General features: G+C 62.0%; 3 protein-coding genes across 5 annotated transcripts in view; 1 reads left to right on the top strand and 2 right to left on the bottom strand.

Annotated features, from left to right (window-relative positions):
- The window catches only part of ILVBL (ilvB acetolactate synthase like), a 35324-nt gene extending 33676 nt beyond the window's left edge, over nucleotides 1-1648 (bottom strand). The window contains exon 1 of one of the 2 annotated variants that reach the window (XM_032094545.1): nucleotides 1538-1648. The gene's annotated coding sequence lies outside the window, so the exon portion shown is untranslated. Of the gene's footprint in view, nucleotides 1-1422; nucleotides 1514-1537 lie in introns of those variants that run through there. The other variant, XM_032094543.1, reaches the window with a different exon arrangement.
- A 2438-nt stretch (nucleotides 1649-4086) lies between these two features.
- On the top strand, nucleotides 4087-10102 carry LOC116437082. Its single transcript, XM_032094649.1, has 3 exons — nucleotides 4087-4444; nucleotides 5591-5624; nucleotides 8803-10102. Exons 1-3 carry the CDS (start codon nucleotides 4115-4117, stop codon nucleotides 9228-9230), a joined length of 792 nt encoding a protein of 263 aa, XP_031950540.1. The 5' UTR covers nucleotides 4087-4114; the 3' UTR covers nucleotides 9231-10102.
- Nucleotides 10103-14319: 4217 nt separating this feature from the next.
- Nucleotides 14320-25764, bottom strand: part of C3 (complement C3) — a 32178-nt gene continuing 20733 nt past the window's right edge. For both annotated transcript variants that reach the window (XM_032094430.1, XM_032094431.1), the window contains exons 25-40: nucleotides 25226-25301; nucleotides 24988-25147; nucleotides 24253-24348; nucleotides 24007-24157; nucleotides 23418-23581; nucleotides 22662-22820; nucleotides 21408-21558; nucleotides 21243-21294; nucleotides 20062-20149; nucleotides 19507-19593; nucleotides 18823-18928; nucleotides 18440-18529; nucleotides 17711-17797; nucleotides 16915-16998; nucleotides 15942-16077; nucleotides 14320-14599 (exon numbers count right to left, since the gene is read on the bottom strand). In XM_032094430.1, coding sequence (XP_031950321.1) covers nucleotides 14458-14599; nucleotides 15942-16077; nucleotides 16915-16998; nucleotides 17711-17797; nucleotides 18440-18529; nucleotides 18823-18928; nucleotides 19507-19593; nucleotides 20062-20149; nucleotides 21243-21294; nucleotides 21408-21558; nucleotides 22662-22820; nucleotides 23418-23581; nucleotides 24007-24157; nucleotides 24253-24348; nucleotides 24988-25147; nucleotides 25226-25301 — 1829 coding nt within the window. In that variant the 3' untranslated portion in view covers nucleotides 14320-14457. The remainder of the gene's footprint in view (nucleotides 14600-15941; nucleotides 16078-16914; nucleotides 16999-17710; nucleotides 17798-18439; nucleotides 18530-18822; nucleotides 18929-19506; nucleotides 19594-20061; nucleotides 20150-21242; nucleotides 21295-21407; nucleotides 21559-22661; nucleotides 22821-23417; nucleotides 23582-24006; nucleotides 24158-24252; nucleotides 24349-24987; nucleotides 25148-25225; nucleotides 25302-25764) is intronic.

Below are 25764 nucleotides of genomic sequence, written 5' to 3'. Positions count from 1 at the left end.
GATTAATTAAATTTGGATTAATTAAACCCAGATTAATTGAACTGGGATTAATTGAGCTGGGATTACTGGACCCCAGTGAACAGAATCTGATTTACCCAGATTAATTAAACTTGGATTAATTAAAACCGGATTAATAGAGATGGGATTAACTGAACCCAAATTAATTAAACCCAGTTCAATTAATCAGATTGGATTAATTAAACCCTGGATTAACTGAACCCAGTTTAACCAGTCCCAGTTAAACCAGTCCCAGTTCCTCCAGGTTCCCACACCCCTGCATGCCTCATTTGCATAAGGACGAAGCAAATTTGCATAATTACACAGTTCATTTGCATAACCACCCAGTCCATTAGTGTAATCACCCCTAACGAAGTTTCGCCCCTCCCCCAAACATTCCTGGAATTCCTTCCCTCCCTGATCCCAAATTCCTCCTTTTTGCCCCAAAACCCAGCGGGGGGAAAAACTGGGCCAAAAGGGCCCAAACTGGGGCAAAAATCCCCAATTTTGGGGCAGTTCTTGGGGTCTTTGTCCCCAAGGTCCCCAAGGCCACCTCTGTCCCCTGATTGTCCCCCCTGTCCCCAAAGCCACCCAGACGCTCAACTGTCCCTCATGTCCCCAAGGCCACCTCTGTCCCCTGGTGGTCCCCCCTGTCCCCAAGGCCACCCAACTGTCCCTCCACCCCTGTGGTCACCTCCGTCCCCAAAGCCACCTCTGTCCTAATGGTCACTCCACACCTCGATGATCCCCCCTGTCCCCAAGGCCACCCAGACGCTCAAGTGTCCCTCATGTCCCCAAGGCCACCTCTGTCCCCACTGTCCCCAAGGTCACCAAGGTCACCTCAACCCCCAACTGTCCCTCATGTCCCCAAGGCTACCTCTGTCCTCTGATTGTCCCCCATGTCCCCAAGGCCACCCCAACCTCCGACTGTCCCCCTGTGCCCAAGGCCACCCCTGTCCCCAAGGCCACCCACACCCCTCATTGTCCCTTCCGCCCCCAGGGCCACTCCAGTCCCCACCTCCTCCCTCCGTCCCCAAGGCCACCCCTGCCCTGATGGTCACTCCAGACCCCGATTGTCCCCTCTGGTCACCCCCAGCTGACCCCCTGAGTGTCCCCCCCCCACGTGTCCCCGCCCCGATTCCCGGGACGCCCCCAATGACCGGGGACAGCCCCCGGTTGTCCCCTCCGTGTCCCCCCTGTGTCCTCTGACCCCTCCCGTGTCCCCTCTCCCGTTCCCACCACCCCCCCCCAATGCCCGGGGACTCCCCCCGAGTGTCCCCTGCGTGTCCCCCGCGTGTCCCCCGCGTGTCCCCCGTGTCCCCCCCGCTTCCCACGACCCTCCCCAGTGCCCTGGGACCCCCCTCCCTGGTGTCCACCCCGGTGTCCCCCCGGTGTCCCCCGATGTCCACCCCGATGTCCCCTCACCTGCGCTTCCTGCAAGAGCCGCGCCCGCCCTGGCCACGCCCACCCCTGGCGGCCCCGCCCACTCAGGCCCCGCCCACCCCACGCTCCCCTAAAGTCGCGTGTTACCCCCTTGTACCTTGCACTGTTCTCGCTTCCGGGTCGGCGCGATGGCGTCATCGACGCGCGCCGCGGCGCAGCGAGCGCTGATTGGTGGGTTGCGGGAGGGGGGCGGGGCCAGGAATGGGGGAACGGCGAAGGGGCGTGGTCAGGGGGCGTGGCTTTGCAGGGGAGACCCCCCTCCCCCCCCCCCCCCCGTTGGGGGAAGGGTTTAAAATGGGGGGGGCCCTCTGGGGGTCCCATTTGGGGGGGGGGGGTCCCGTGGGGGGAGGGGGGCATTTTTTGGGGGGGGGGGGTCTCAGGGGGTCACCCATGAGGGTCTCATTTTGGGGGAGGTTTCACATAGGGGTCCCATTTTGGGGGGCTTCAAATGTGGGGGGGGGGGGGTCTCCTGGGGGTGTCACCCATGGGGGTCCCGTTTTGGGGGGCGGGGTCTCATTTTGGGGGGGGCTTCACTTGGGGGCTCCCATGGGGGTCCCGTTTTCGGGGGTCCCATGGGGGTCACATTTGGGGGAGTCCCATGGGGGTCACATTTGGGGGGTCCCATGGGGGTCACATTTGGGGAGCTTTTTGGGGGTCCCATTTTGGGGGGCTTTTTGGGAGTCCCATTTTCGGAGGTCCCATGGGGGTCACATTTGAGGGGTCCCATGAGGATCCCATTTTCGGGGGTCCCATGGGGGTCCCATTTGGGGGGTCCCATGAGGATCCCATTTTGGGGGGCTTTTTGGGGGGGCCTATTGGGGGGCTTCACTTGGGGCGGCTCATTTGGGGAGGGGTCCCATGGGGGTCCCGTTTTTTTGGGGAGGGCTTCACATATGGGGGACTCACTTGGGGGTCCCATTTTGGAGGGGGGGGGTGTCTCCCATGGGGGTCTCATTTTGGGGGGGGCGGCTTCACATGGGAGGGGCTCATTTGGGGAGGGGTCTCATGGGGGGGGTCCCGTTTTCGGGGGGCTTCAAATGGGGGTCTCATTTTGGGGGGGTGTCCCATGGAGGTCCCATTTTTGGGGGGGGCTTCATACGGGGGGTGTTTTGAGGGGGGTCTCTTTGGGGGGGGGTGTCACCTATGGGGGTCCCATTTTGGGGGGGGGCGGGGGGTGTCTCAGCCCAAGGGGATCCCCAGGTGTCCCCCCCATTGTCGCGTGTCCCCCAAACCCTTCCCGGTCCCGATCCCTGAGGGGGGGGGGGGGAGAGGGGACAGGGACAGAAATTCCGTCCCCGCTCCGCGCAGGAAACTCCGGAGGCGAAATCCCCGCCAGGGGACACTTGGGGACACTTGGGGACACTTTCCCATCCGCCGTGACGTCACCGCAGGGAGGGGCCCTGGATGGTCCCCAAAACCTCCCCCTTCCCGGTGTCCCCCCAGGGCTCCCCCCGCCCACGGTGTCGCCGGTTCCTCGCTGGCCTGTCCCCACCCCCGGTGTCGCTCTGTCCCCACCCCCGGTGTCGCTCTGTCCCCGGCCCCTCCCCCCGCATCGATTTGTCCCCTCCCGGTGTCACCGTGGTCCCCTCCAGGTCCCCTTTGGGGTCACCCCGCTCCCCTCCCCGCCTCTGCCCCGCTGTCCCCAATCCCTCCCCGGTATCCCCAACTCCTCCCCGGTGCGTCCCTTGTCCCTCCCCAGCGTCCCTGTCCCCTCCCCGATGTCCCCAACCCATCCCCGGTCCTTTCCCTGATGTCACCGTCCCTTCCCCGATGTCCCTTCCCCGATGTCCCCTCCCCGATGTCCCCTCCCCGATGTCCCTGGTCCCCTCCCCGATGTTCCAGTCCCCGCCCCGATGTCACCGCCCCGATGTCACCGCCCCCTCCCCGATGTCCCCTCCCCGATGTCCCCTGTCCCCTCCCCGATGTTCCAGTCCTCTCCCCGATGTCACTGTCCCCTCCCCGATCCCTGTCCCGATGTTCCAGTCCCCTCCCCCGTCCTTCCCCGGTCCCCTTCCATGATGTCACCGCCTCCTCCTCGATGTCCCCGGTCCCCCCCCCCGATGTCCCCGGTCCCCTCCCCGATGTCACCGTCCCCTTCCCGATGTCCCTTCCCTGATGTCCCCTTCCCTGATGTCACCGCCTCCTCCCCGATGTCCCCTCCCTGGTCCCTTTCCCGATGTCCCCGGTCCCCTCCCCGATGTTCCGGTCCCCTCCCTGATGTCCCCGGTCCCCCCCCCCCCCCCGATGTCACCGTTCCCTCCCCGATGTCCCCGGTCCCCCCCCCGATGTCACCGTCCCCTCCCCGATGTCCTTGCCCCGATGTCCCCTCCCCGATGTCCCCGGTCCCTTCCCCGATGTTCCAGTCCCCTCCCCGATGTCACCGCCCCGATGTCCCCTCCCCGATGTCCCCGGTCCCCTCCCCGATGTTCCAGTCCCCTCCCCGATGTCACCGCCCCGATGTCCCTTCCCCGATGTCACCTCTGTCCCCTCCCCGATGTCCCCGGTCCCCTCCCTGATGTCCCCTCCCCGATGTCCCCGGTCCCCTCCCTGATGTCCCCTCCCCGATGTTCCAGTCCCCTCCCCGATGTCCCCGGTCCTCTCCCCGATGTCACCGCCCCCCTCCCCGCTGTCCCTTCCCCGATGTCCCCGCCTCCTCCCCTCTGTCCCCTCCCTGATGTCGCCCCTCCCCGCTCTCCCGCTCCGTGGCCCGTTAAAAGCGGCCGCGCCGCGCTCCGTCCCCGATGTCGCCGCGATGTCGCTGCTCGCTGACCCCGAGAATCCCCCGGCGCCCCCCTGCCCGTGCCGGTGCCTCTGCCCGAACCGGGACCAAACCCAGAACCGGCCCCAGGACCAGCACTGGGACCAGCACCGGGACCCGAACCGGACCCGGTCCCGGTGCCGCCGCCTGGCCCCGGCTCTCGCCGCCCTCGCCGCCCTCGCTCTCGGAGCCGCCGCCGCCGCCGCCGCCGTGCTGGGGACGCTCCGGGGGCAGCCCCCGGTGAAGGTGGGCACGGGGAGGGGGGTTCGGGCTCTGTCCGGCCGGGGGCCAATCCGTCCGTGTGTCCTGGGGGCCGGGGGGCCGGGTGTCCTGGGGTCTGGTTGTCCAGGTGTGCGGTTTTCCGATTGTCCGGGTGTTTGTCCTGGTGTCCGGTTATGCTGGTGTCCAGTTATCCTGTTGTCCTGGCGTCCGGTTGTCCTGGTGTCCATCTGTCCGGCAGTCCAAATGTTCATCTGTCCACCTGCCCGAGTGTCCATCTGTCCAGATGTCCTGGTGTCTACCTGTCCGGTTGTCCAGGTATCTCTGTCCTGGTGTCCATCCATCCCTCTGTCCTGGTGTCCAGTTGTCCAGGTGACTGTCCAGGTGTCCATCCAGGTGTCTGTCTGCTCGCTGTCCATCTGTCCATCACTCTGGGGGTCCACCTGTCCAGGTGTCCATCTGTCCATCCATCCCTGTGTCCATCCATCCAGGTGTCCAGTTATCAGCCTGCTTGTCCAGTTGTCCAGGTGCCCATCGGGCAGCCCAGGTGTCCTGGCTGTCCAGTTGTCCATCTGTCTGTCCACCTGGGGTTGTGTCCAGGTGTCCATCCAGGTGTTCGTCCATCTGGGTGTTGTGCTTACCCAGGACTCTGTCCGTCTGTCCAGGTGTCCAGATGTCCATCCAGGTGTCCCTCTGTCCATTCAGGTGTCCATCTGTCCACCCGTGTGTCCATCCAGGTGTCTCTGTGTCCATTCGTGTGTCCATCTGTCCATCCAAGTGTCCATCCAGGTGTCTCTGTGTCCACTTGTGTGTCCGTTTGTCCATCCATCTGTCCACTCGTTTGTCCATCTGTCCATCCAGGTGTCCATGTGTCCATCCCGGTGTCCCCCCACTCCTGTCCCCGCCCCGATGACACGAATGCCACCACCCCGCCCCTCCCCCATCCCCAAATCCCCTTTTTCCCCCCCAAATCCTGGAATTTTCCCTTTTCCTCCCCCCCCCCCCCCCCCAAAAAAAAAAAAAAAATTCCCCCGGGCGGGAGCTCTGGGAAGTCCCCAAATCCCGGCGGGAGGCGCCGCTTCCCCTTCCGGGGGGTTGGGGACATCGGGGACACCTTGGGGACATTGGGGACCCTCCCGCTGACGTTGTCCCTGCTGTCCCCTCCCCCTCCAGGCTGCCACCGCCGCCCACGTGCTGCTCAGCGCCGGTAAGTCCCGGATGTCCCCTGATGTCCCCTCCTGTCCCTTAATGTCCGTTCCTGTCCCCTCCTGTCCATCCCTGTCCCCTGTGTCCCCTCCTGTCCCCTCCTGTCCCCTGATGTCCCCTGATGTCCCCTCCTGTCCCCTGTGTCCCCTCCTGTCCCCTGATGTCCATCCCTGTCCCCTGATGTCCCCTGATGTCCCTTGGTGTCCATTCCTGTCCCCTCCTGTCCCCACCCCCATGTCACCTCCCCCCCTCCTCCGAGTCATCTCGAAATTGTCACTCGGGTTCCTCGTCCCGCCGCCCTCGCAGAGGAAGTGTCACCTCCCTCTCCGATGTCGCCTCCCCGATGTCACCTCCCTTCCCTGCGGCATCCGGGGGTGGCACAGACGGCCCCGGCGTCACGGAGTGTCCCCAGGGTGTCAGTGTCCCCACAGTGTCATGGAGTGTCCCCAGGGTGTCATGGAGTGTCCCCAGGGTGTCAGTGTCCCCACAGTGTCACGGAGTGTCCCCTGGGTGTCGTGGAGCATCCTGTGTCTCTGTGGTCCTCTGGGTGCCATGGAGTGTCCCTGAGGTGTCATGGAGTGTCCATGTCCCTGTGGTCCCCTGGGTGTCACAGAGTGTCCCCAGGGTGTCAGTGTCCCCTGGGTGTCACGGAGTGTCCCCGAGGTGTCAATGTCCCCAGGATGTCACGGAGTGTCCCCAGGGTGTCATGGAGCATCCTGTGTCCCCGTGGTCCCCTGGGTGTCACGGAGTGTCCCCAGGGTGTCAGTGTCCCCACAGTGCCATGCAGTGTCCCCAAGGTGTCAGTGTCCCCTGGGTGTCATGGAGTGTCCCCACAGTGTCATGGAGTGTCCATGTCCCTGTGGTCCCCTGGGTGTCACGGAGCGTCCCCAAGGTGTCCGTGTCCCCTGGGTGTCACGGAGTGTCCCCGAGGTGTCAATGTCCCCAGGATGTCACGGAGTGTCCCCAGGGTGTCAGTGTCCCTACAGTGTCATGGAATGTCCCCAGGGTGTCAGTGTCCCCTGGGTGTCACAGAGTGTCCCCGAGGTGTCAATGTCCCCAGGATGTCATGGAGTGTCCCCTGGGTGTCATGGAGCATCCTGTGTCCCTGTGGTCCCCACAGTGTCCCCTGGGTGTCCCCAGGGTGTCAGTGTCCCCACAGTGTCACGGAGCATCCCCAAGGTGTCAATGTCCCCAGGATGTCATGGAGTGTCCCCAGGGTGTCATGGAGCATCCTGTGTCCCTGTGGTCTCCTGGGTGTCACGGAGTGTCCCCAGGGTGTCATGGAGTGTCCCCGAGGTGTCATGGAGCATCCTGTGTCCCTGTGGTCCCCAAAGTGTCACGGAGTGTCCCCAGGGTGTCAGTGTCCCCACAGTGTCATGCAGTGTCCCCAAGGTGTCAGTGTCCCCTGGGTGTCACGGAGTGTCCCCAAGGTGTCAATGTCCCCAGGGTGTCACGGAGTGTCCCCTGGGTGTCATGGAGCATCCTGTGTCCCCGTGGTCCCCTGGGCGTCACGGAGTGTCCCCAGGGTGTCACGGAGTGTCCCCTGGGTGTCAATGTCCCCAGGATGTCACGGAGTGTCCCCAGGGTGTCATGGAGCATCCTGTGTCCCTGTGGTCCCCAGGGTGTCAGTGTCCCCAGGGTGTCACGGAGTGTCCCCAGGGTGTCATGGAGCATCCTGTGTCCCCGTGGTCCCCTGGGTGTCACGGAGTGTCCCCAGGGTGTCAGTGTCCCCACAGTGCCATGCAGTGTCCCCAGGGTGTCAGTGTCCCCTGGGTGTCATGGAGTGTCCCCACAGTGTCATGGAGTGTCCATGTCCCTGTGGTCCCCTGGGTGTCACGGAGCATCCCCGAGGTGTCAGTGTCCCCACAGTGTCATGGAGTGTCCCCGAGGTGTCAATGTCCCCAGGATGTCATGGAGTGTCCCCAGGGTGTCATGGAGCATCCTGTGTCCCTGTGGTCTCCTGGGTGTCACGGAGTGTCCCCAGGGTGTCATGGAGCATCCTGTGTCCCTGTGGTCCCCAAAGTGTCACGGAGTGTCCCCAGGGTGTCAGTGTCCCCACAGTGCCATGCAGTGTCCCCAAGGTGTCAGTGTCCCCTGGGTGCCATGGAGTGTCCCCACAGTGTCATGGAGTGTCCATGTCCCTGTGGTCCCCTGGGTGTCACGGAGTGTCCCCTGGGTGTCATGGAGCATCCTGTGTCCCCGTGGTCCCCTGGGCGTCACGGAGTGTCCCCAGGGTGTCACGGAGTGTCCCCTGGGTGTCAATGTCCCCAGGATGTCACGGAGTGTCCCCAGGGTGTCATGGAGCATCCTGTGTCCCTGTGGTCCCCAGGGTGTCACGGAGTGTCCCCAGGGTGTCAGTGTCCCCAGGGTGTCACGGAGTGTCCCCGAGGTGTCAATGTCCCCAGGATGTCACGGAGTGTCCCCAGGGTGTCATGGAGCATCCTGTGTCCCCGTGGTCCCCTGGGTGTCACGGAGTGTCCCCAGGGTGTCAGTGTCCCCACAGTGCCATGCAGTGTCCCCAAGGTGTCAGTGTCCCCTGGGTGTCATGGAGTGTCCCCACAGTGTCATGGAGTGTCCATGTCCCTGTGGTCCCCTGGGTGTCACGGAGTGTCCCCAAGGTGTCAATGTCCCCAGGATGTCACGGAGTGTCCCCAGGGTGTCATGGAGCATCCTGTGTCCCTGTGATCCCCTGGGTGTCACGGAGTGTCCCCAGGGTGTCATGGAGTGTCCCCGAGGTGTCAATGTCCCCAGGATGTCACGGAGTGTCCCCAGGATGTCATGGAGTGTCCCCAGGGTGTCATGGAGCATCCTGTGTCCCCGTGGTCCCCTGGGAATCACGGAGTGTCCCCACAGTGTCACCGACTGTCCCCAGGGTGTCACAGACCCTGTGTCCTTTTGGGTCACCTCATGTCCCCTCTCCTCTGTCCCCTCACTCACCCGCTGTCCCCTCTGTCCCCAGACTCCCCCATCTCCTCTGTCACCCGCTGTCCCCCGTGTCCCCTGACTCACCTGGTGTCCCCTCTGTCCCCAGGCTCCCTCGGTGTCCCCATGTCCCCCACTGACCCAGTGTCCCTCTGTCCCCAGGCTCCCTCAGTGTCCCCCGTGTCCCCAAACTCACCTGGTGTCCCCTCAGTGTCCCCCGTGTCCCCAAACTCACCTGGTGTCCCCTCTGTCCCCAGGCTCGCTGTCGCTGCCATCATCCCCGGGCTGGCGCTACGAGGACGGAGTCCAGGGCGTCTTCCTGAGCGGTGACGTCCGGCCGGACACCGCGGGGACGCTGCAGGTGACGTCCGGTGGCCTCTACCTCCTCTATGGCCAGCTGGGCCTCACCTGCACGATGGCCAAGTGTCCCCAAGGCCGCGTCACCCTGCGGCTGCTCCACGCCGCGTCCCGGAGGCCGCTGCTGGCCGTGCCGCTGACCCTGCCGGCCGCGGCCGGAGGCCACCAGGAGCGGTCAGCTCTGGCCCAGGCCGTGGGACAGCTGCGGCCGGGGGACGTCCTGAGCCTGGAGCTGGATGGGGACACGGGGGACACGGGCGGGTGGCAGCTGGCGCAGGACGAGCGCGAGGGCAACTTCGTGGGGCTGCTGCGCATCGCGGGCGGGTGACACTGGGTGGCACCGGGTGGCACTGGGTGGCTGGCCTCGTGTCCTGCTGGTCACCTGCCAGGGTGGGGCTTGGGGACGTCCGAGACCCTTGAGTGTGGAGGTTTGGGGACATCAAGGGACATCGGTGACCTCCCAACCCAGAGATCTGGGGACATCAGGTGACATTGGTGACGTCCATGGCTGGAAATTGGGCTCCTGAGGCCCCCGCGCAGAGATTTGGGGACATCAAAGGACACTGGTGGCGTCCACAGCTGGAGATTTGGGTGACAAGACCCCCACGCCCACAGTTTGGGGACACCAAGGGACATCAAGTGACATCGGTGACCTCCAAACCCGGAGATCTGGGGACATCAAGGGACATCTGGGACCCCACTGTGCAGAGGCTTGGGGACATCAGAGGACATTGGTGACATCCAAAGCCAGAGATTTGGGTGACGAGAGAGATTTGGGTGACAAGACCCCTGCGCCCAGAGGTTTGGGGACATCAAAGGACATCAAGTGACATCCATGGCTGGAGATTTGGGGACATCAAAGGACATCACTGACCCCCCTGCTCGGACACTTGGGGACACCGAAGGACCTTGGGGACCCCCCTGTGGGGACATGGGGGGGGTCCAGAGCCCCCCGTTTGGTGCTTGGGGACATTTGGGGACATTCGGGGACGCGGTGCTGGACACTTGGGGACATTTGGGAATCCAGTGCTGGACACTTGGGGACACTTGGGGACATCTGGGGACACTTGGGGACCCAGTGCTGGACACTTGGGGGCCTCTCAGACCTCCTTGGGGACATTGGGGACACTTTGGGGAGGTCCCCGCTGTCCCTAACCCCTCCCCCACCCACTCCCCCCCAGCCGGCCTGGGGGGGCCCCTTCCCCCTAAATTATTGTCCTTAATTAATTATTTATTGATTAACGAATAAATTTATTTATGGATTATTTAGGGCCTGGATTGTCCCCAAAAAAGGGAGGGGGGACAACCCTGGGGTGGCACTGAGGGACATCTGAGGGTCCCCACCTCTGAATCCAACCCCCCAAATTTGCCCCAAATCCCCCAAAATTTACCCCAACCCCCCCAAATTTACCCCAGAAACTCCAAATTTTCTGAATCCCCCCCCCCCAGATTTGCCCTGGAACCCCCAAAATTTTCCCCCAAGCCCCCCAAATTTACTCCAGAAACTCTGAATTTACTCCATTCCCCCCAAAATGCCTCAGAGACCCCAAAATTTGCCCCAGAGTCCCCCAAATTTCCTCAAATCCCAAAAAATTGCCCCTGATCCCCCAAAATTTACCCCAGAGTCCCCCAAATTCCCCTAAATCCCCAAAAATTTGCACCAGGTCCCCCCTGAAACTGCCCCAGATCCCCTCAGTTTGCCTCAGATCCCCCCAAATTCTCCCAGAACCCCCAAATTTGCCCCAGATCCCCCCCAGATTTGTCCCCAGAACCTCCCGCCCCCCACATTTCTGTGCCCCACAAGTCTCTGTGGGGCTGCGGCGGCTCCGGGTGAAGGAAAAGGTTCCGGAAAGTTCCGGAAACCGCGGGGGGCCCACACGGGGGGTGGGAACGGGGCGCGGGTGTGGGGTGAGGGGTGGGAAATGTGGGGTTCAGGGTTTGGGGGGCAGAATTTGGGGGGCAGAGTTTGGGGTGGGAAATGTGGGGTTCAGGGTCTGGGGGGCAGAATTTGGGGTGGGAAATGTGGGGTGCAGGGTTTGAGGTGAGGGGATTGGGGGGCATTATTTGGGGGACAGGGTTTAGGGTGGGAAATGTGGGGTTCAGGGTTTGCGGGGCAGGATTTGGGGTGAGAAATGTGGGGTGCAGGGTTTGGGGTGAGGGGATTGAGGTGCAGAATTTGGGGGGGCAGAGTTTGGGGTGGGAAATGTGGGGTTCAGGGTGTGGATTTGGGGGTGCTGGGAGGAGCTGGGATTGGGGTGTGAAGTTCAGGGTGTGGATTTGGGGGTGCTGGGAGGAGCTGGGATTGGGGTGTGAAGTTCTGGGTGTGGAGTTTGGGGTGTTGGGATTGGGGTGCGACTTTGGGGTGTTGGGGTTGGGGTGTAGATTTGGGGGTGCTGGGAGGAGCTGGGATTGGGGTGTTTGGTTCGGAGTAAAGAGTCTGGGGTGCTGGGATTGGGGTGCAGAGTTTGGGGTGTTGGAATTGGGGTGCGATTTTGGGGTGTTGGGATTGGGGCGTGGATTGGGGGTGCAGGGTTTGGGGTGTGGATTTGGGGCTGCAGGGTTTGGGGTGTTGGGGTGTGGATTTGGGGGTGCTGTGAGGAGCTGGGATTGGGGTGTGAAGTTTGGGGTGCAGAGTTTGGGGTGTTGGGATTGGGGTGCGACTTTGGGGTGTTGGGATTGGGGTGCGACTTTGGGGTGTTGGGCGTGGGGTGTAGATTTGGGGGTGCTGGGAGGAGCTGGGATTGGGGTGTGGAGTTCGGGGTGAAGAGTTTGGGGTGCTGGGATTGGGGTGCGACTTTGGGGTGTTGGGATTGGGGTGCGTGGATTGGGGTGCAGGGTTTGGGGTGTGGATTTGGGGGTGCTGTGAGGAGCTGGGATTGGGGTGTGAAGTTCGGGGTGCAGAGTTTGGGGTGTTGGGATTGGGGTGCGACTTTGGGATGTTGGGCTTGGGGTGTAGATTTGGGGGTGCTGTGAGGAGCTGGGATTGGGGTGTGAAGTTCGGGGTGAAGAGTTTGGGGTGCAAACTCTGCACCCCAGGGCGAGCCCCGGGGGTTGTGCACCCAGGGCTGTTCTCTGAGGGTTGTGCACGGAGGGTTGTGCAGCACCAAGAGTTGTGCAGGTTGTGCATGCCAGGGTGCGCACCGAGGCTTGTGCAGCACCAAGGGCTCTGCAACAGTCAGGATTTTGCACCCAGGGCTGTTCTCTGAGGGTTGTGCACCGAGGGTTGTGCAGCACCGAGGGCGTGCGGCTCTGGGGGTTGTGCGGGTTGTGCAGCCCCGGTTGTGCACCGAGGGTTGTGAAGCACGGAGGGTTTTACACCGAGGGTTGTGCACCCAGGGCTGTGCTCACAGGGTTGTGCAGCACCGAGGGTTGTGCAGGTTGTGCATGCCAGGCTGTGCACCGAGGGTTGTTCCGCACCAAGGGCTGTGCAACAGTCAGCATTTTGCACCCAGGGTTGTTCCGCACCAAGGGCTGTGCACCCAGGGCTGTTCTTTGAGGGTTGTGCACCGAGGGTTGTGCAGCACCGAGGGTTGTGCAGGTTCTGCATGCCAGGGTGTGCACCGAGGCTTGTGCAGCACCAAGGGCTCTGCAACAGTCAGGATTTTGCACCCAGGGCTGTTCTCTGAGGGTTGTGCACCGAGGGTTGTGCAGCACCGAGGGTGTGCGGCTCTGGGGGTTGTGCGGGTTGTGCAGCCCCGGTTGTGCACCGAGGGTTGTGAAGCACGGAGGGTTTTACACCGAGGGTTGTGCACCCCGGGCTGTGCTCACAGGGTTGTGCAGCACCGAGGGTTGTGCAGGTTGTGCATGCCAGGCTGTGCACGGAGGGTTGTGCAGCACTGACAGCTGTGCAACAGTCAGCATTTTGCACCCAGGGCTGTTCTTTGAGGGTTGTGCACGGAGGGTTGTGCAGCACCAAGGGCTGTGCAACAGTCAGCATTTTGCACCCAGGGTTGTTCCGCATCGAGGGTTGTGCACCCAGGGCTGTTCTCTGAGGGTTGTGCACGGAGGGTTGTGCAGCACCGAGGAAATGAAGCACCGAGGGTTGTTCTCCGAGGATTGTGCGCTGAGGGATGAGGAGCACCGAGGACATGGAGCACCACGGGTTGTGCACCCCGCGTTGTGCTCCGAGGGTTGTGCAGCACCCCTGTGGTGTCCCCCTGTCCCCTCCGGTGGCCTCAAGCCCCCTGTGGGGTCCCCATGACTCCCACAGTGTCCCCGTGACCCCATCAGCCCCTGCGGAGTCCCTACGTCTCCTATGGTGTCCCCATGACCTCTATGATGTCCCCATGTCCCCACTGGTGGCCCCATTTCCCCTCTGGTGGCCCCATGACCCTCATGGTGTCCCCATGCCCTCTATGATGTCCCCATGTCCCCTCTGGTGGCCCCATTTCCCCTCTGGTGGCCCCATGACCCTCATGGTGTCCCCAAGACCTCTATGATGTCACCTGTGGTGTCCCCACGACCCCATCACCCTCTAGGGAGTTCCCACAATCCTGTGCTGTCCCCCAAGGTGTCCCCTTGTGTTCCCCATGATCCCTCTGGTGTCCCCATAACCCTTATGGAGACCCCACAATCCTGGTGTCTCTTATGGTGTCCCCTTGAGTCCCCCTGTCCCCCTACAGTGTCTCCATGACCCCAACACCCCAGTGGAGCCCCCAGAACCCTCTTGTCCCCTACAAAGTCCCCCTGTCCCCTACATTGTCCCCATGACCACACCAGCCCCTACGGAGTCCTGGTGGTGACACACATCCTGGTGTCCCCCACGGTGTCCCATGTCCGCTCTGGTGTCCCCATGACCCGACCAACCCCTAGGGAGTCCCCCCCCCCCATCCCCTTGTCCCTTACAAACCCTCTATGTCCCCTATGGTGTCCCCACACCCCCTATGGTGTCCCCATGTCCCTCTATGATGTCCCTGTGGCCCTTCTGGTGTCCCCATGTTCCCTATGATGTCCCCATGGCTCCATCAACCCCTATGGAGTCCCCACCACCCTCTTGTCCCCTCCGGTGTCCCCATGTCCCTTAGTGTGTCCCCCATGACCTCTATGGAGTCCCCACCACCCTCTTGTCCCCTCTGGTGGCACCAAGTCCCCTTTGGTGTCCCCCTGTCCCCCATGGTGTCCCCCTGTCCCCCATGGTGTCCCCATGCCCCTCCTTGGTGTCCCTGCAACCCCTCTGGTGTCCCCATGGCTCCATCAACCCTATGGGGTCCCCACCACCCTCTTGCCCCCTCTGGTGTCCCCATGTCCCTTATCATGTCCCCATGACCCCTCTGGTGTCCCCATGTCCTCTGTGGTGTCCCCACCCCCCACTGTCCATGCTGGTGTCCCCATGACCCAGCTGATGTCCCCACCACCTTCTTCTCTCCTCTGGGGTCCCCACCACCTCCCACGTGTCCCCCTCCACAGACACCCAGAGCCAGGTGCTCAGAAATGACTTTTTTAACCAAAAAAAAAAGGGGAGGGGGGAGGGAAAAAAAGGTGACCAAAAGGGTTGGTGACACCTGAGGGTTGGTGACACCCGAGGGTTGGTGACAACCCGGGGGCGGGGTGGGGACTCAGTTGGGACACCCGAAGAGGGTCATGGCCTCGGAGAACTCGACAAAGTCCTGGCAGCGTCCCTGCAGGGCGGGGTCCTGGCACGACTCCTCCGAGGGCCACTCTTCGAGCCACGTGTCCTTCCCGATCAGGTACGAGAAGCTGGGGACACAGGGGACAGCGATGGGGACACGGGGGACACCGATGGGGACACGGGGGACAGCAAGGGCAAGAGGGGCAGTGGGGATATAGGGGAATGTTGGGGACTGTGGGGACAACGGGGGACAGCAGGGGTAAGGGAGGCAGTGGGGACAATGGGGGGCAATGGGGACAATGGGGATATAGGGGATAGAGAGACATGGGGGATGGTGGGAACAATGGGGAAAATGGGGATATAGGGGACAGTGGGGATATAGGGGACGGTGGGGACAACGGGGACAGTGGGGATATAGGGGACAGTGGGGACAAAAGGGACAATGGGGATATAGGGGACAGTGGGGACAATGGGGGGCAATGGGGGCAATGGGGACATAGGGGACAATGGGGACAATGGGGACAGTGGGGGCAAGGGGGATATAGGGGACAGTGGGGACAATGGGGACAATGGGGATATAGGGGGACAGTGGGGACAATGGGGGGCAATGGGGAGCAATGGGGACAATGGGGACAATGGGGATAGAGGCAACAGTGGGGACAGTGGGGACAGTAGGGACAATGGGGATAGAGGCGACAGTGGGGACAGTGGGGGGCAATGGGGACAATGGGGACAGTGGGGATATAGGGGACAGTGGGGACAATGGGGACAATGGGGGGCAATGGGGACAATGGGGACAATGGGGACAATGGGGACAATGGGGATATAGGGGACAGTGGGGGGCAATGGGGAGCAATGGGGACAGTGGGAACAATGGGGGCAATGGGGAGCAATGGGGACAGTGGGGACAGTGGGGACAATGGGGACAATGGGGATATAGGGGGACAGTGGGGACAATGGGGGGCAATGGGGACAATGGGAGCAATGGGGGCAATGGGGGACAATGGGGGCAATGGGGGCAGTGTCCCCTGTGTCCTCTTGCTGTCCCCACCTTCTCCCTCTGCCCCGTCCCCGTGCCCTCCCCATCCCTGTGTCCCCCTGTCCCCTTGTCCCTCCCTGTCCCCATGTCTCCCCTGTCCCTGTGTCCCCCTGTCCCCTGTCCCCATATCTCCCGCCTTGTCCCCGTGTCACTCCATCCCCTCTCGCCTGTCCCTGTGCCCTCCCCATCCCCATGTCCCTCACAGCCCCATGTTTCCACGTCCCCCCCGTCCCCTCTCCCCGTCCCTTTGTCCCCCTGTCCCCTCTCCCCACCCCAATGTCCCCCTATCCCCCTGCCCCGTCCCAGTGTCCCTCCCTGTCCCCACAGACCCCTTCCACATCCCCCCCACGTGTCCCTGTGTCCCCCCATGGCCTCCTGTGTCCCTCCCATGTCCCTCCCGTGTCCCCCCAGTGTCCCCCCAGTGTCCCTACCGTCTGCCGGTGACCCAGAGGTCGCTGGCCTGTCCCCACACCAGGTAGTCCTGTCCCTTGCGCAGGTTCAGGCTGTCCCTGCACTGCTGGTGGCTCACGAATGTCCTGCTGCTGCCGGCGGGGTCCTCGTCCGTGCCTGGTCACAGTGTCACCGTGTCACCGTGTCACCGTGTCACCGTGTCACCTCCACCCCCCCAAACAGAGCAGCTGTGGTGGCACCACCCCCCGCTGGCACTGGCTGTGGGTGGGACCAGGTCCCTCTGGCTTTGCCAGCAGCTTCGGGGGTCCCCAACGCACCTGGGTGGCACCGACCCCACCTGGGTGACATCAACTCATTTGGGTGTCCCCAACCCACCAGGGTAACCCCAAACTCCCTTGGGTGACACCAACCCCACCTTGGTGACGTCAGCCCCCTTGTGTGTCTCTAACCCACCTGGGTGTCCCCAAAACCCTTGGGTGACTTCAACTCCCACCTCTGTGTCCCCAGCCCCAGATGACCCTCACCGTGTCCCTCCACGGGGTGGCCTCATCCCCCCGGAGGTGGCCGTTTCTCCCCCTTGGTGACCTTGTCACACCCGCCCTGTGGTGGCCTTGTCCCCCCCCTTGGTGGCCTTTTCCCCCCCAGAGTGATTGTGTCCCTCCAAGGGTGGCCGTGTCTCCCTGAAGTGGCCGTGTCCCCCTCTTGAGGTGACCTTGTCCCCCCACGGTTTGCATGTCCCCCCATGATGTCCTTGTCCCTCCCAGGGTGGCCTTGTCCCCCAACAGTTCCCTTGTCCCCCCCCACGGTTTCCTTGTCCCCCAAGGTGGCCTTGTGCCCCTCCCAGAGTGGCCTTTTCCTCCCCCATGGTGGCCTTGTCCCCCCATGGTTTCCTTGTCCCCCCTGAGGTGACCCCGGGGTGGCTTTTTCACCCTCCTTGGTGGCCTTGTCCCCCCCCCCCGAGGTGGCCTTGTCCCCTGCTCGCGGTGGCCGTACCCATCTTGATGACCGACAGGACCTTCATGACGTAATTGTCGTGGGACGGGGTCTCCTCGCGGTCCACCAGCTTCACCTTGTACACTGCCAGGGGACACGGGGACAGCGCTGTCATTCCCGCTGGGGTGGCCCCGCTGTGTCCCTCCCTGCCCCTTTGATGTCCCCAATGTCCCCACCCACAGCCTTTCTGTCCCCAGCTCCACCCACCATGACCCAATGTCCCCAATGTCCTTGATGTCCCCATTGTCCCCAATGCCCCCAATGTCCCCAATGTTTCTAGTCTCCAATGTCCCCAACCCCCAATGTCCCCAATATCCCAAATGTCCTTGACGTCCCCAATGTCCCCAGTGTCCCCATTGTCCCCAATCCCCCAATGTCCCCAATGTTTCCAGTCTCCAATGTCCCCAACCCCCAATGTCCCCAATATCCCAAATGTCCTTGATGTCCCCGATGTCCCCAGTGTCCCCATTGTCCCCAATCCCCCAATGTCCCCAATGTTTCCAGTCTCCAATGTCCCCAACCCCCAATAACCCCAATATCCCAAATGTCCTTGATGTCCCTGATGTCCCCAGTGTCCCCATTGTCCTTGTGTCCCCAATCCCCCAATGTCCCCAATGTTTCCAGTCTCCAATGCCCCCAACCCCCAATGTCCCCAATATCCCAAATGTCCTTGACGTCCCCAATGTCCCCAGTGTCCCCATTGTCCTCGTGTCCCCAATCCCCCAATGTCCCAAATGTCCCCATTGTCCCCAATGCCCCCATTGTCCCTGCTGTCCCCACTGTCCCCATGTCCCACCAAAGTCCACTCCAGGCTCGCAGGCGCGCTGGATGCGTTGGTTGACGGTGATGGCCTCACGTTGCTCCTGCCGGTTGAAGCAGCTCTCTGTGGGGACACGGGGACATCATGGGGACATCATGGGGACATCATGGGGACATCATGGGGACACAGCCATGACAAGGCCAGGTCCGGCAGGGACGTGTCCCCGTCACAGTCATGACATGTGACATCTCATCAATGATGTGTCCCCACCACGGGCATGACGTGTCCCATTGTGGCAGCGATGTGTCCCCACCGCAGCCATGACGTGTGCCACCACGGCAGGGACATGTCCCCATCACGGTCATGACGTGTGACATCTCACCATTGTGTCCCACCATGGCTGTGACTTGTCTCATCCTGGCTGTGACATGTCCCCATCATGACCGTGACGTGTCCCACCACGGCAGGGACATGTCCCCATCACGGTCATGACATGTGACATCTCGCCATTGTGTCCCACCATGGCTGTGACTTGTCTCATCCTGGCCGTGACATGTCCCCATCATGACCTTGACGTGTCCCACCATGGCAGGGACATGTCCCCATCGTGGGGGGGACACGTTCCCATCATGGCCATGAAGTGTCCCACCACATCAAGGTGTTCCATCATGGCCATGACATGTCCCCTCATGGCCATGGAGTGTCCCACCCTGCCAGTGCTGTCATCCCATCCCACCCCCCGTGTCCCCGTGTCCCCAGCGTCACCTTCGGCACAGCGACAAACGTCCCCCTGGCAGATCTTGTTCAGTTTCCCTCCCTCCTTGTCCGGGTGGTAGAACCGGGTGCAGCGATCGTCTGTGGGGACATGGGGACAGCCGGGACATCAGGGGACATGGGGGGACAGCAGGGGACATCAACTGAGGCCCAGCAGGAGGTGTGGGGACAGCGCGGTGACATCGGGGTGGGGACGCTTAGCGGGGGAGGAGAGTGAGGGGACGCAGAGCGAGGAGATCAGTGGGACAAAAGCACAGGAGGGGACATGGAGGGGACTTCGGAGGGTGTGGGGGTGGAGGGGACCCAAGGATGACCCAGGGCACCCCAGGGTGATCCAGGTGACAAGGGTGACCCAGGTGACCCGGGTGACACACCAATGCTGTAGTAGCTGTAGACGCTGACGGCCGCGGGCTGGATCAGCCCCACCTGGAACCTCTGGTGGGCCTTGAAGGCGAAGCACTCCTGGGCCTTGTGAGACACCTGGGGACAGCGCGGGGACACGGGGACATGGGAGTGGCCCTCAGACAGACTGTGAAGCACCTCCCCAACCCTCCGGTCCTGTCCCCAGCCATGTCCCTGTGCTATCCCTGGAGCCGTCTCTGTCCTTGTCACCACCTTGAGACTGTTTCTGTGTCACCCACTTCTGTCTCCAACACTGTCTGTCCCCATCCCATCCTTGTCCCCCTCCTGTCCCTGCCCATGTCCCCAACTCCCTCCTGGTCCCTGTCCCATCCTGTACCTGTCACCATCCCTGTCCTCTCACATCCCTGTCTCATCTTGTCCCTGTCTCCATGTCCCTCCTGTCCCCATTGTCCTCTGTGTCCCCACCTTCATCACCATCCTTGTCCCCTCCTGTCCCTGCCCATGTCCCCCACTCCCTCCTGGTCCCTGTCCCATCCCTATCCCATCTCTGTCCCTGTGCTATCATGTCCCCATTCCTCTCCCATCTTGTCCCTCTCACCATCCCTGTCCTGTCCCATCCTTATCCCTGTCCCCATCCCTTTCCCCACCTCCCAGTTCCCACCCCCGTGTCCCCAGTGTCCCCTCCGTGTCCCCACCTTGTCCAGGTAAATGACGACGTTGCTCCGCTCCGCTCCCTGATCCAGCTCAAACTTGGAGATGTACCTGTCCACCCCCTCGGACAGCTGGGGACACCGGGGACAGCGTCACTCTGGGCACGAGGGACACACGGAGACACGCGGGGACACCAGGGACACCGTGACATGAGGGACATGCAGGGACACGCAGGGACACCGGGGACGCTGTGACACCGGGAACAGGGGACACACAGGGACACATAGGGACACCATGACACCAAGCACGGGGGACACGCAGGGACACATGGGGACACACCGTGACACCACGGGGACATGTGGAGACAGGGTGACATGGGGAACGCAGGACATGTGGGGACATGTGGGGACACAGAACGGCATCAGGACACGGGGACACACAGGGACACGGTGACACCGGACACGTGGGGACACGTAGGGACAACAGGGATGTGGGGACATGTGGCAGTGTGGGGACATGGTGACACACAATGGCACAAAAACGTGGGGTCCCCTGTCTCACCCAGGTCCCCCTGGGTGTCCCCATGTCCCCACACTGACCCTCCTCAGGTCCTGGACATCCGGCGAGAAGCCCGTGAGCATGGACACGTCCAGGATGGACATGGTGGCATCCACGGTGTCCAGGTACCTGTGGGGACAGGGCTGAGGCCACTCCCGCCTGTCCCCAACCACCCCAGTGTCCCCAGTGTTCCCATTCCCAAGGGTCCCCATGGGACCAGGTGGCGGCAGAGCCCTGTGTGTCCCCGTTGTCCCCATCCTTTCCCTGACATCCCTGTGTCCCCATTCCTCTTCTTGTCCCCAATGTCCCCATCCTTCTCCCTCACATCACTGTCCCCCCAATGTCCCCATTCCCCTCCCTGTCCCCAGTGTTCCCATCCTTTCCTTGATGTCCCTGTCCCCAGTGTCCCTCCCCTCCATTCACCCCCCAGTCCCCGCTGTCCCTGCTGTCCCCAGTGTCCCCATCCTTTCCCTGATGTCCTTGTCCCCAGTGTCCCCATTCCCCTCTCTGTCCCTGGTGTCCTCATCCTTCCCCTGATATCCCTGTCCCCAGTGTCCCCATCGTAACCCTGATATCCTTGTCCCCAATGTCCCCATTCCCCTCCCTGTCCCCAGTGTCCCCATCCTTTCCCTGATGTCCCCAGTGTCCCCATCCTAACCCTGATGTCCCTGTCCCCAGTGTCCCCATTCCCCTCCCTGTCCCCAGTGTCCCCATCCTAACCCTGATGTCCTTGTCCCCAGTGTCCCCATTCCCCTCCCTGTCCCCAGTGTCCCCATCCTAACCCTGATGTCCTTGTCCCCAATGTCCCCATTCCCCTCCCTGTCCCCAGTGTCCCCATCCTAACCCTGATGTCCTTGTCCCCAGTGTCCCCACTCCCCTCCCTGTCCCCAGTGTCCCCATTCCCCTCCCTGTCCCCAGTGTCCCCATCCTAACCCTGATGTCCTTGTCCCCAGTGTCCCCATTCCCCTCCCTGTCCCCAATGTCCCCATTCCCCTCCCTGTCCCCAGTGTCCCCATCCTAACCCTGATGTCCTTGTCCCCAGTGTCCCCATTCCCCTCCCTGTCCCCAATGTCCCCATTCCCCTCCCTGTCCCCAGTGTCCCCATTCCTAACCCTGATGTCCTTGTCCCCAGTGTCCCCACTCCCCTCCCTGTCCCCAGTGTCCCTCCCTCGCAGTCCCCTCCCTGTCCCCTCCCTGCCCCCGCCGTCCCCAGTGTCCCCACCTGGTGCAGATGGTGATCTTGACAGACCTGATGACATCCTCCTCTTCCTTGCCTGGGTGGGGACAACAAGGGGACCTTGAAGAGGACACGGGGCGCACAGAGGGGAGGCGGGGAGGGGCTCGGGGGGACACAGGGAGGACAGGGAGGGGACAGTTGGGGACTCACCCATGTTCACCTCCTCCACGTTCACGCTCAGGTCGAAGTTGTCACATTTGTTGTCCTTCTCGGGGACCTTGGCGTGGTACACGGTCACCACTGTCATTGTCCCCTTGCCCACGCCCTCGGCCTTCACGGTGAATTCCTCGTTCAGCTTGGTCTGAGGGGACAGGGGATGTTGGGAAGGGACAGGGATGTCCCCAGGAGGAACAGGAAGGGGTGTGTGGGGACATGGAGGGGACATAGAAGGGACAGGGACAGGCAGGACGCGGAGGGGACGACAGCGTTGCAGAGATAGAGGGGACAGGGATGTTGAAGGACACAGAGGGGACACGGAGATCAGGAGGAGAAGGAGGTGACAGGGATATTGCAGGTCAGCGCAAGGGAGGGGACAAGCTCAGCCTGGGACATGGAGGTGACAGGGACATCCCAGTGAGGGGACAAGGTCATCCTGGGACATCCCAAGTCTTGCAAGGACACAGAGGGGACAGGACACGGAAGGGACAAGGGCAACCAAGGCCATGGTGAGGGGGCAGGATGGTGCTGAGACTCAAAGAGGCCCAGAGGTGACAGGGACAGGGTGACATGGTGACATGGTGACATGGCACAAGGTCATCCTGGGATATCCCAAGCCTTGCAAGGACACAGAGGGCACAGGACATGGAAGGGACAAGGACAACCAAGGCCATGGTGAGGGGGCAGGATTGTCCTGGGCCATAAAAGTGACAGGGTGACAGTGACAGGGACAAGGGTGCCAGGTGCCAAGGTCATCCTGGGACATCCCAAGCCTTGAGAGGACACAGAGGTGACAGAAAGGACACGAACAACCAAGGCCATGGTGAAGGAACAGGATTGTCCCAGGACACGAGGTGACAGGGAAAAGGTGCCAGGGTGCCAGGGTGCCAAGGCCACAGGGGACAAGGTCACCCTGGGACATCCCAAACCTTGAGAAGACACGGAGGAGAGAAAACGTGGAACGGACATTGAAGGGACATGGAAGGGACAAGAACAACCAAGGCCATGGTGAGGGGACAGGATTGTCCTGGGACATAAGGAGACCCAGAGGTGACAGTGACAGGGTGACAAGGACACAGGGAACAAGCTCAACCTGGGACATCCCAAGCCTTGAGAAGACACAGAGGTGACAGAACACAGAAGGGACACAAACAACCAAGGCCGTGATGAGGGGACAGGATTATCCTGGGACATGAAGGTGACACATGGCGGGTGCCAGGTGACAGTGCCAGGGACAGGGACAGGTACCTCGGTGGAGCGTGCCACCAGTGCGTTGCGGTTCTCGATGCGGTACTTGACGGGGCTGGCGCGGCGCGGCAGCAGCACCGACACGTCCAGCTCCAGCTGCTGCTGGGCCTCTGCGGCTACCTGGTACTGGGCCAGCGCTTGGAACACCAGGATGGTGGCCTGAAGGGACAGCAGGGTCACCAGGGCTTGGGGACAATGGGTGGAGAGCCCACAAGGGCTTCTGAGTGGACACTGGAATCACTGGGGTCACCAGGGCTTGGGGACACCAGCTGTGTGTCCACCTAGTACTGGGCCAGAGCTTGGAACACCAGGATGGGGGCCTGAGGGTCACCGGTGACACCAGGGCTTGGGGACAATGGGTGGAGAGCCCACAAGGGCTTCTGAGTGGCTGAGGGGATGCCAGAGTCACCAGGGTCACCAGGGCTTGGGGACACCAGTTGGAGTGCCCACGAGGGCTCCTGGGTGGCCCTTGTAGCCTGAGGGTCACTGGTGTCACCAGGGCTTGGGGACACCAGTTGGAGTGCCCCCAAGGGCTCCTGGGTGCCCCTGGTGGCCTGAGGGTCACCAGGGCTTGGGGACATTGGCTGTGTGTCCACATGGTACTGGGCCAGCGCTTGGAACACCAGGGTCACCCCTGAGGTGACCCCCATGCCCTGAGATGTCCCCAAAACCACAACCCCCATCCCTGTCATCCCCAGGGCCACCAGGTGCCCCTGAGATGTCCCCGTGGGTGGCCGGGGGTGTCCCATGTCCCACCTGGGTGGAGCCGTAGCCGCCTCCGTAGTAGTTCTGCTGGGCGAGCCACCGGACCACCGGCCCCGCCAGCTCCGACTTCTTCATGTGCACCAGGGCCAGCAGCGCGTAGGACGTGCCCTCGATGTTGTAGGTGCGGGCATTGCGCTCCTCCCAGCTGGCCCCGCCTGCGGCGACAGCGGGGACAACCTCAGACACCAGGGACCCCACAGCCACCTCACCCCGAGCCTGAATTACAACCCCAGGTGAGGTGTCTCCTCTGGAGGATCCAAAACCACTTCTGGAGAACCTCATGAGAACACAAAACCACCTCTTCTGACCCCAGTTTCAACCCTTTGGACCCCAAGGTGAAGGTGTCACCTTTGAGAATGTCAGGAGGACCCAAACCCACCTCCCCTGACCACAGTTTCCACCCCCAGGTGAGGCTTCAATTCTGGAGAACCTCATGAGAATCCAAAACCACCTCCCCTGACCCCAGTTTCCACCCCCTGTTGAGGTGTCACCTTTGGAGAACCTCATGAGGACCCAAAATCTCATTAGGACCCAAAGCCACCTCCTTTCACTCCAATTTCACCCCCAACTGAGGTATCACCTTTGGAGAACTTCATGAGGACCTTCTCGCTCTTGAGCTTCCCGGCCAGGGCCAGCGCGTAGGATGCCAGGGCCACCGTGTAGGGCCGGGCCAGCTGCTCATAGCGCCGGGCCAGGAAGTTGGCAGCTTTGTTGATGCTCTCGTCCAAGCTCTGGGAATAAAGGACGGAAAATTTGGGATCTCAAGTGGCTTCCATGAGGGCCTGGAACCTCAGGAATGTCCCTGTCCCCACGTGGGGTCACTCACGTTGACGTGGTCCTTGCAGATCTCCCGTGCCTCCTCCAGGGCGATGAGGATGAAGGCGGTGAGGGACACCTCAGGCTCGGCGCCTACGTAGCCTCCCTGGGGGATAAAAAAGAGGGAAAAATCCTCAGGATCGGGGTTTTCCCAGCGAGTTCTGCCCCACCCAACGCTCGGCCATGCCCCGGGAACCCATTCCAAAAATCTGTCCTTGACCAGGCCAAGGGACACCCAAGGGACACCCAAAGAATCCCCAAGGAACACCCAAGGAATGTCTGACCTTCACCTGACCTTCACGCAAGGAACACCCAAGGGACACCCAAAGAACCCCCAAGGAACACCCGAGGAATTCCTGGGGTTCACCTGACCTTCCGCCAAGGAACGCCCAAAACCCAACCGAACTTCACCCAGAGAATACCCAAGGAATTCCTGAGCTTCACCTGACCTTCACCCCAGGAAAGTCCAAGGAACACCCAAGGACCATCTGACCTTCACCCAAGCTTCACTCAAGGAAAACACCTCAACTTCACCCGAAGTTCCTCTGACCTTCAGCCGAGGAATACCCAAAACCCACCCAAACTTCACCCAAGGAACACCCAAGAAATTCCTGAGGTTCACCTGACCTCCACCCCAGGAACACCTGAAGCCCACCCAAGACCCTCCCACTCTTCACCTGACCTCCACCTGAGGTCCTCCCAACCTTCAGCCACCAGCAGTGACAGGGTTGAGGTGTCCTCCTACCAACATCTCCTTATGGATGACAGGAGCGTCCTCCTGGAAGACCCCGTCCGGCTTCTGCTTGTTGAGGATGAGCCACTTGACGGGGCCGCAGATCTCGCTGTGCTCGATGTCCGTCAGCTTGCGGGCCATGGCGAACACCTTGACCACGTAGGCGGTCAACCTGGGGATGGGGACACCTGAGTGTCGCATCTGGGCCTGTCACCCAGGCCAGGTGGTGGCGGTGGCAGCAGGACCTCACCAGGTGCTGGAGGGGCGGTTGATGAAGGCGGCGTAGGAGCTGTCGGGCTTGCGGAAGGCCAACTGTTGGGTGTAACCTGCGAGGAGATGGACGTTGGTCAATGCAAGGGGTGGCCGGGGGTGGCCTCAGGCCACCAATGTCCTCCAACCGTTGGTGAATACAAGGAGTGTCCAGGGGTGGCCTCAGGCCACCAATGTCCTCCAACTGTTGGTCAACCTGAGGGATGTCCAGGGGTGGCTTTGGGCCCCCAACACCCTTCAACCATTGGCCAAGAGAAGGAACACCTGGAGGTGCCATCAGGCCACCAACGCCCTCTAACTGTTGGTCAACACAAGGAGCACCCATCCAAGCTGAGGAAGCCTTGGGCCACCAACCCACTCAGGAGCCCATCCCAGTGCAAACCAGTAACTCCAGAAACCCCAAACTGGTGGCACACAACCCACGTCTCCAGAGGGGCCATCTCCTGCACCACCTCGGATGATAGGGACATTTTGTGACCCGAGGGAGGCCACTGAGGGACATTCCCACCCTTTTGAGGA

This window comes from Corvus moneduloides, chromosome 32, assembly GCF_009650955.1.
Source record: "Corvus moneduloides isolate bCorMon1 chromosome 32, bCorMon1.pri, whole genome shotgun sequence".
NCBI classification, from domain to species: domain Eukaryota; kingdom Metazoa; phylum Chordata; class Aves; order Passeriformes; family Corvidae; genus Corvus; species Corvus moneduloides.
This window is presented reverse-complemented; position numbering and strand designations above follow the sequence as displayed.

What these genes read in the sequence shown, in the direction of transcription:
- LOC116437082 (XM_032094649.1), top strand. Translation starts at nt 4,115, where the DNA reads ATGTCGCCCCTCCCCGCTCTCCCGCTCCGTGGCCCGTTAAAAGCGGCC. An exon ending in GGGGGCAGCCCCCGGTGAAG is followed by an intron (nt 4,445 to 5,590) that starts GTGGGCACGGGG and finishes CTCCCCCTCCAG; the next exon opens with GCTGCCACCGCCGCCCACGT. An exon ending in CCACGTGCTGCTCAGCGCCG is followed by an intron (nt 5,625 to 8,802) that starts GTAAGTCCCGGA and finishes CTCTGTCCCCAG; the next exon opens with GCTCGCTGTCGCTGCCATCA.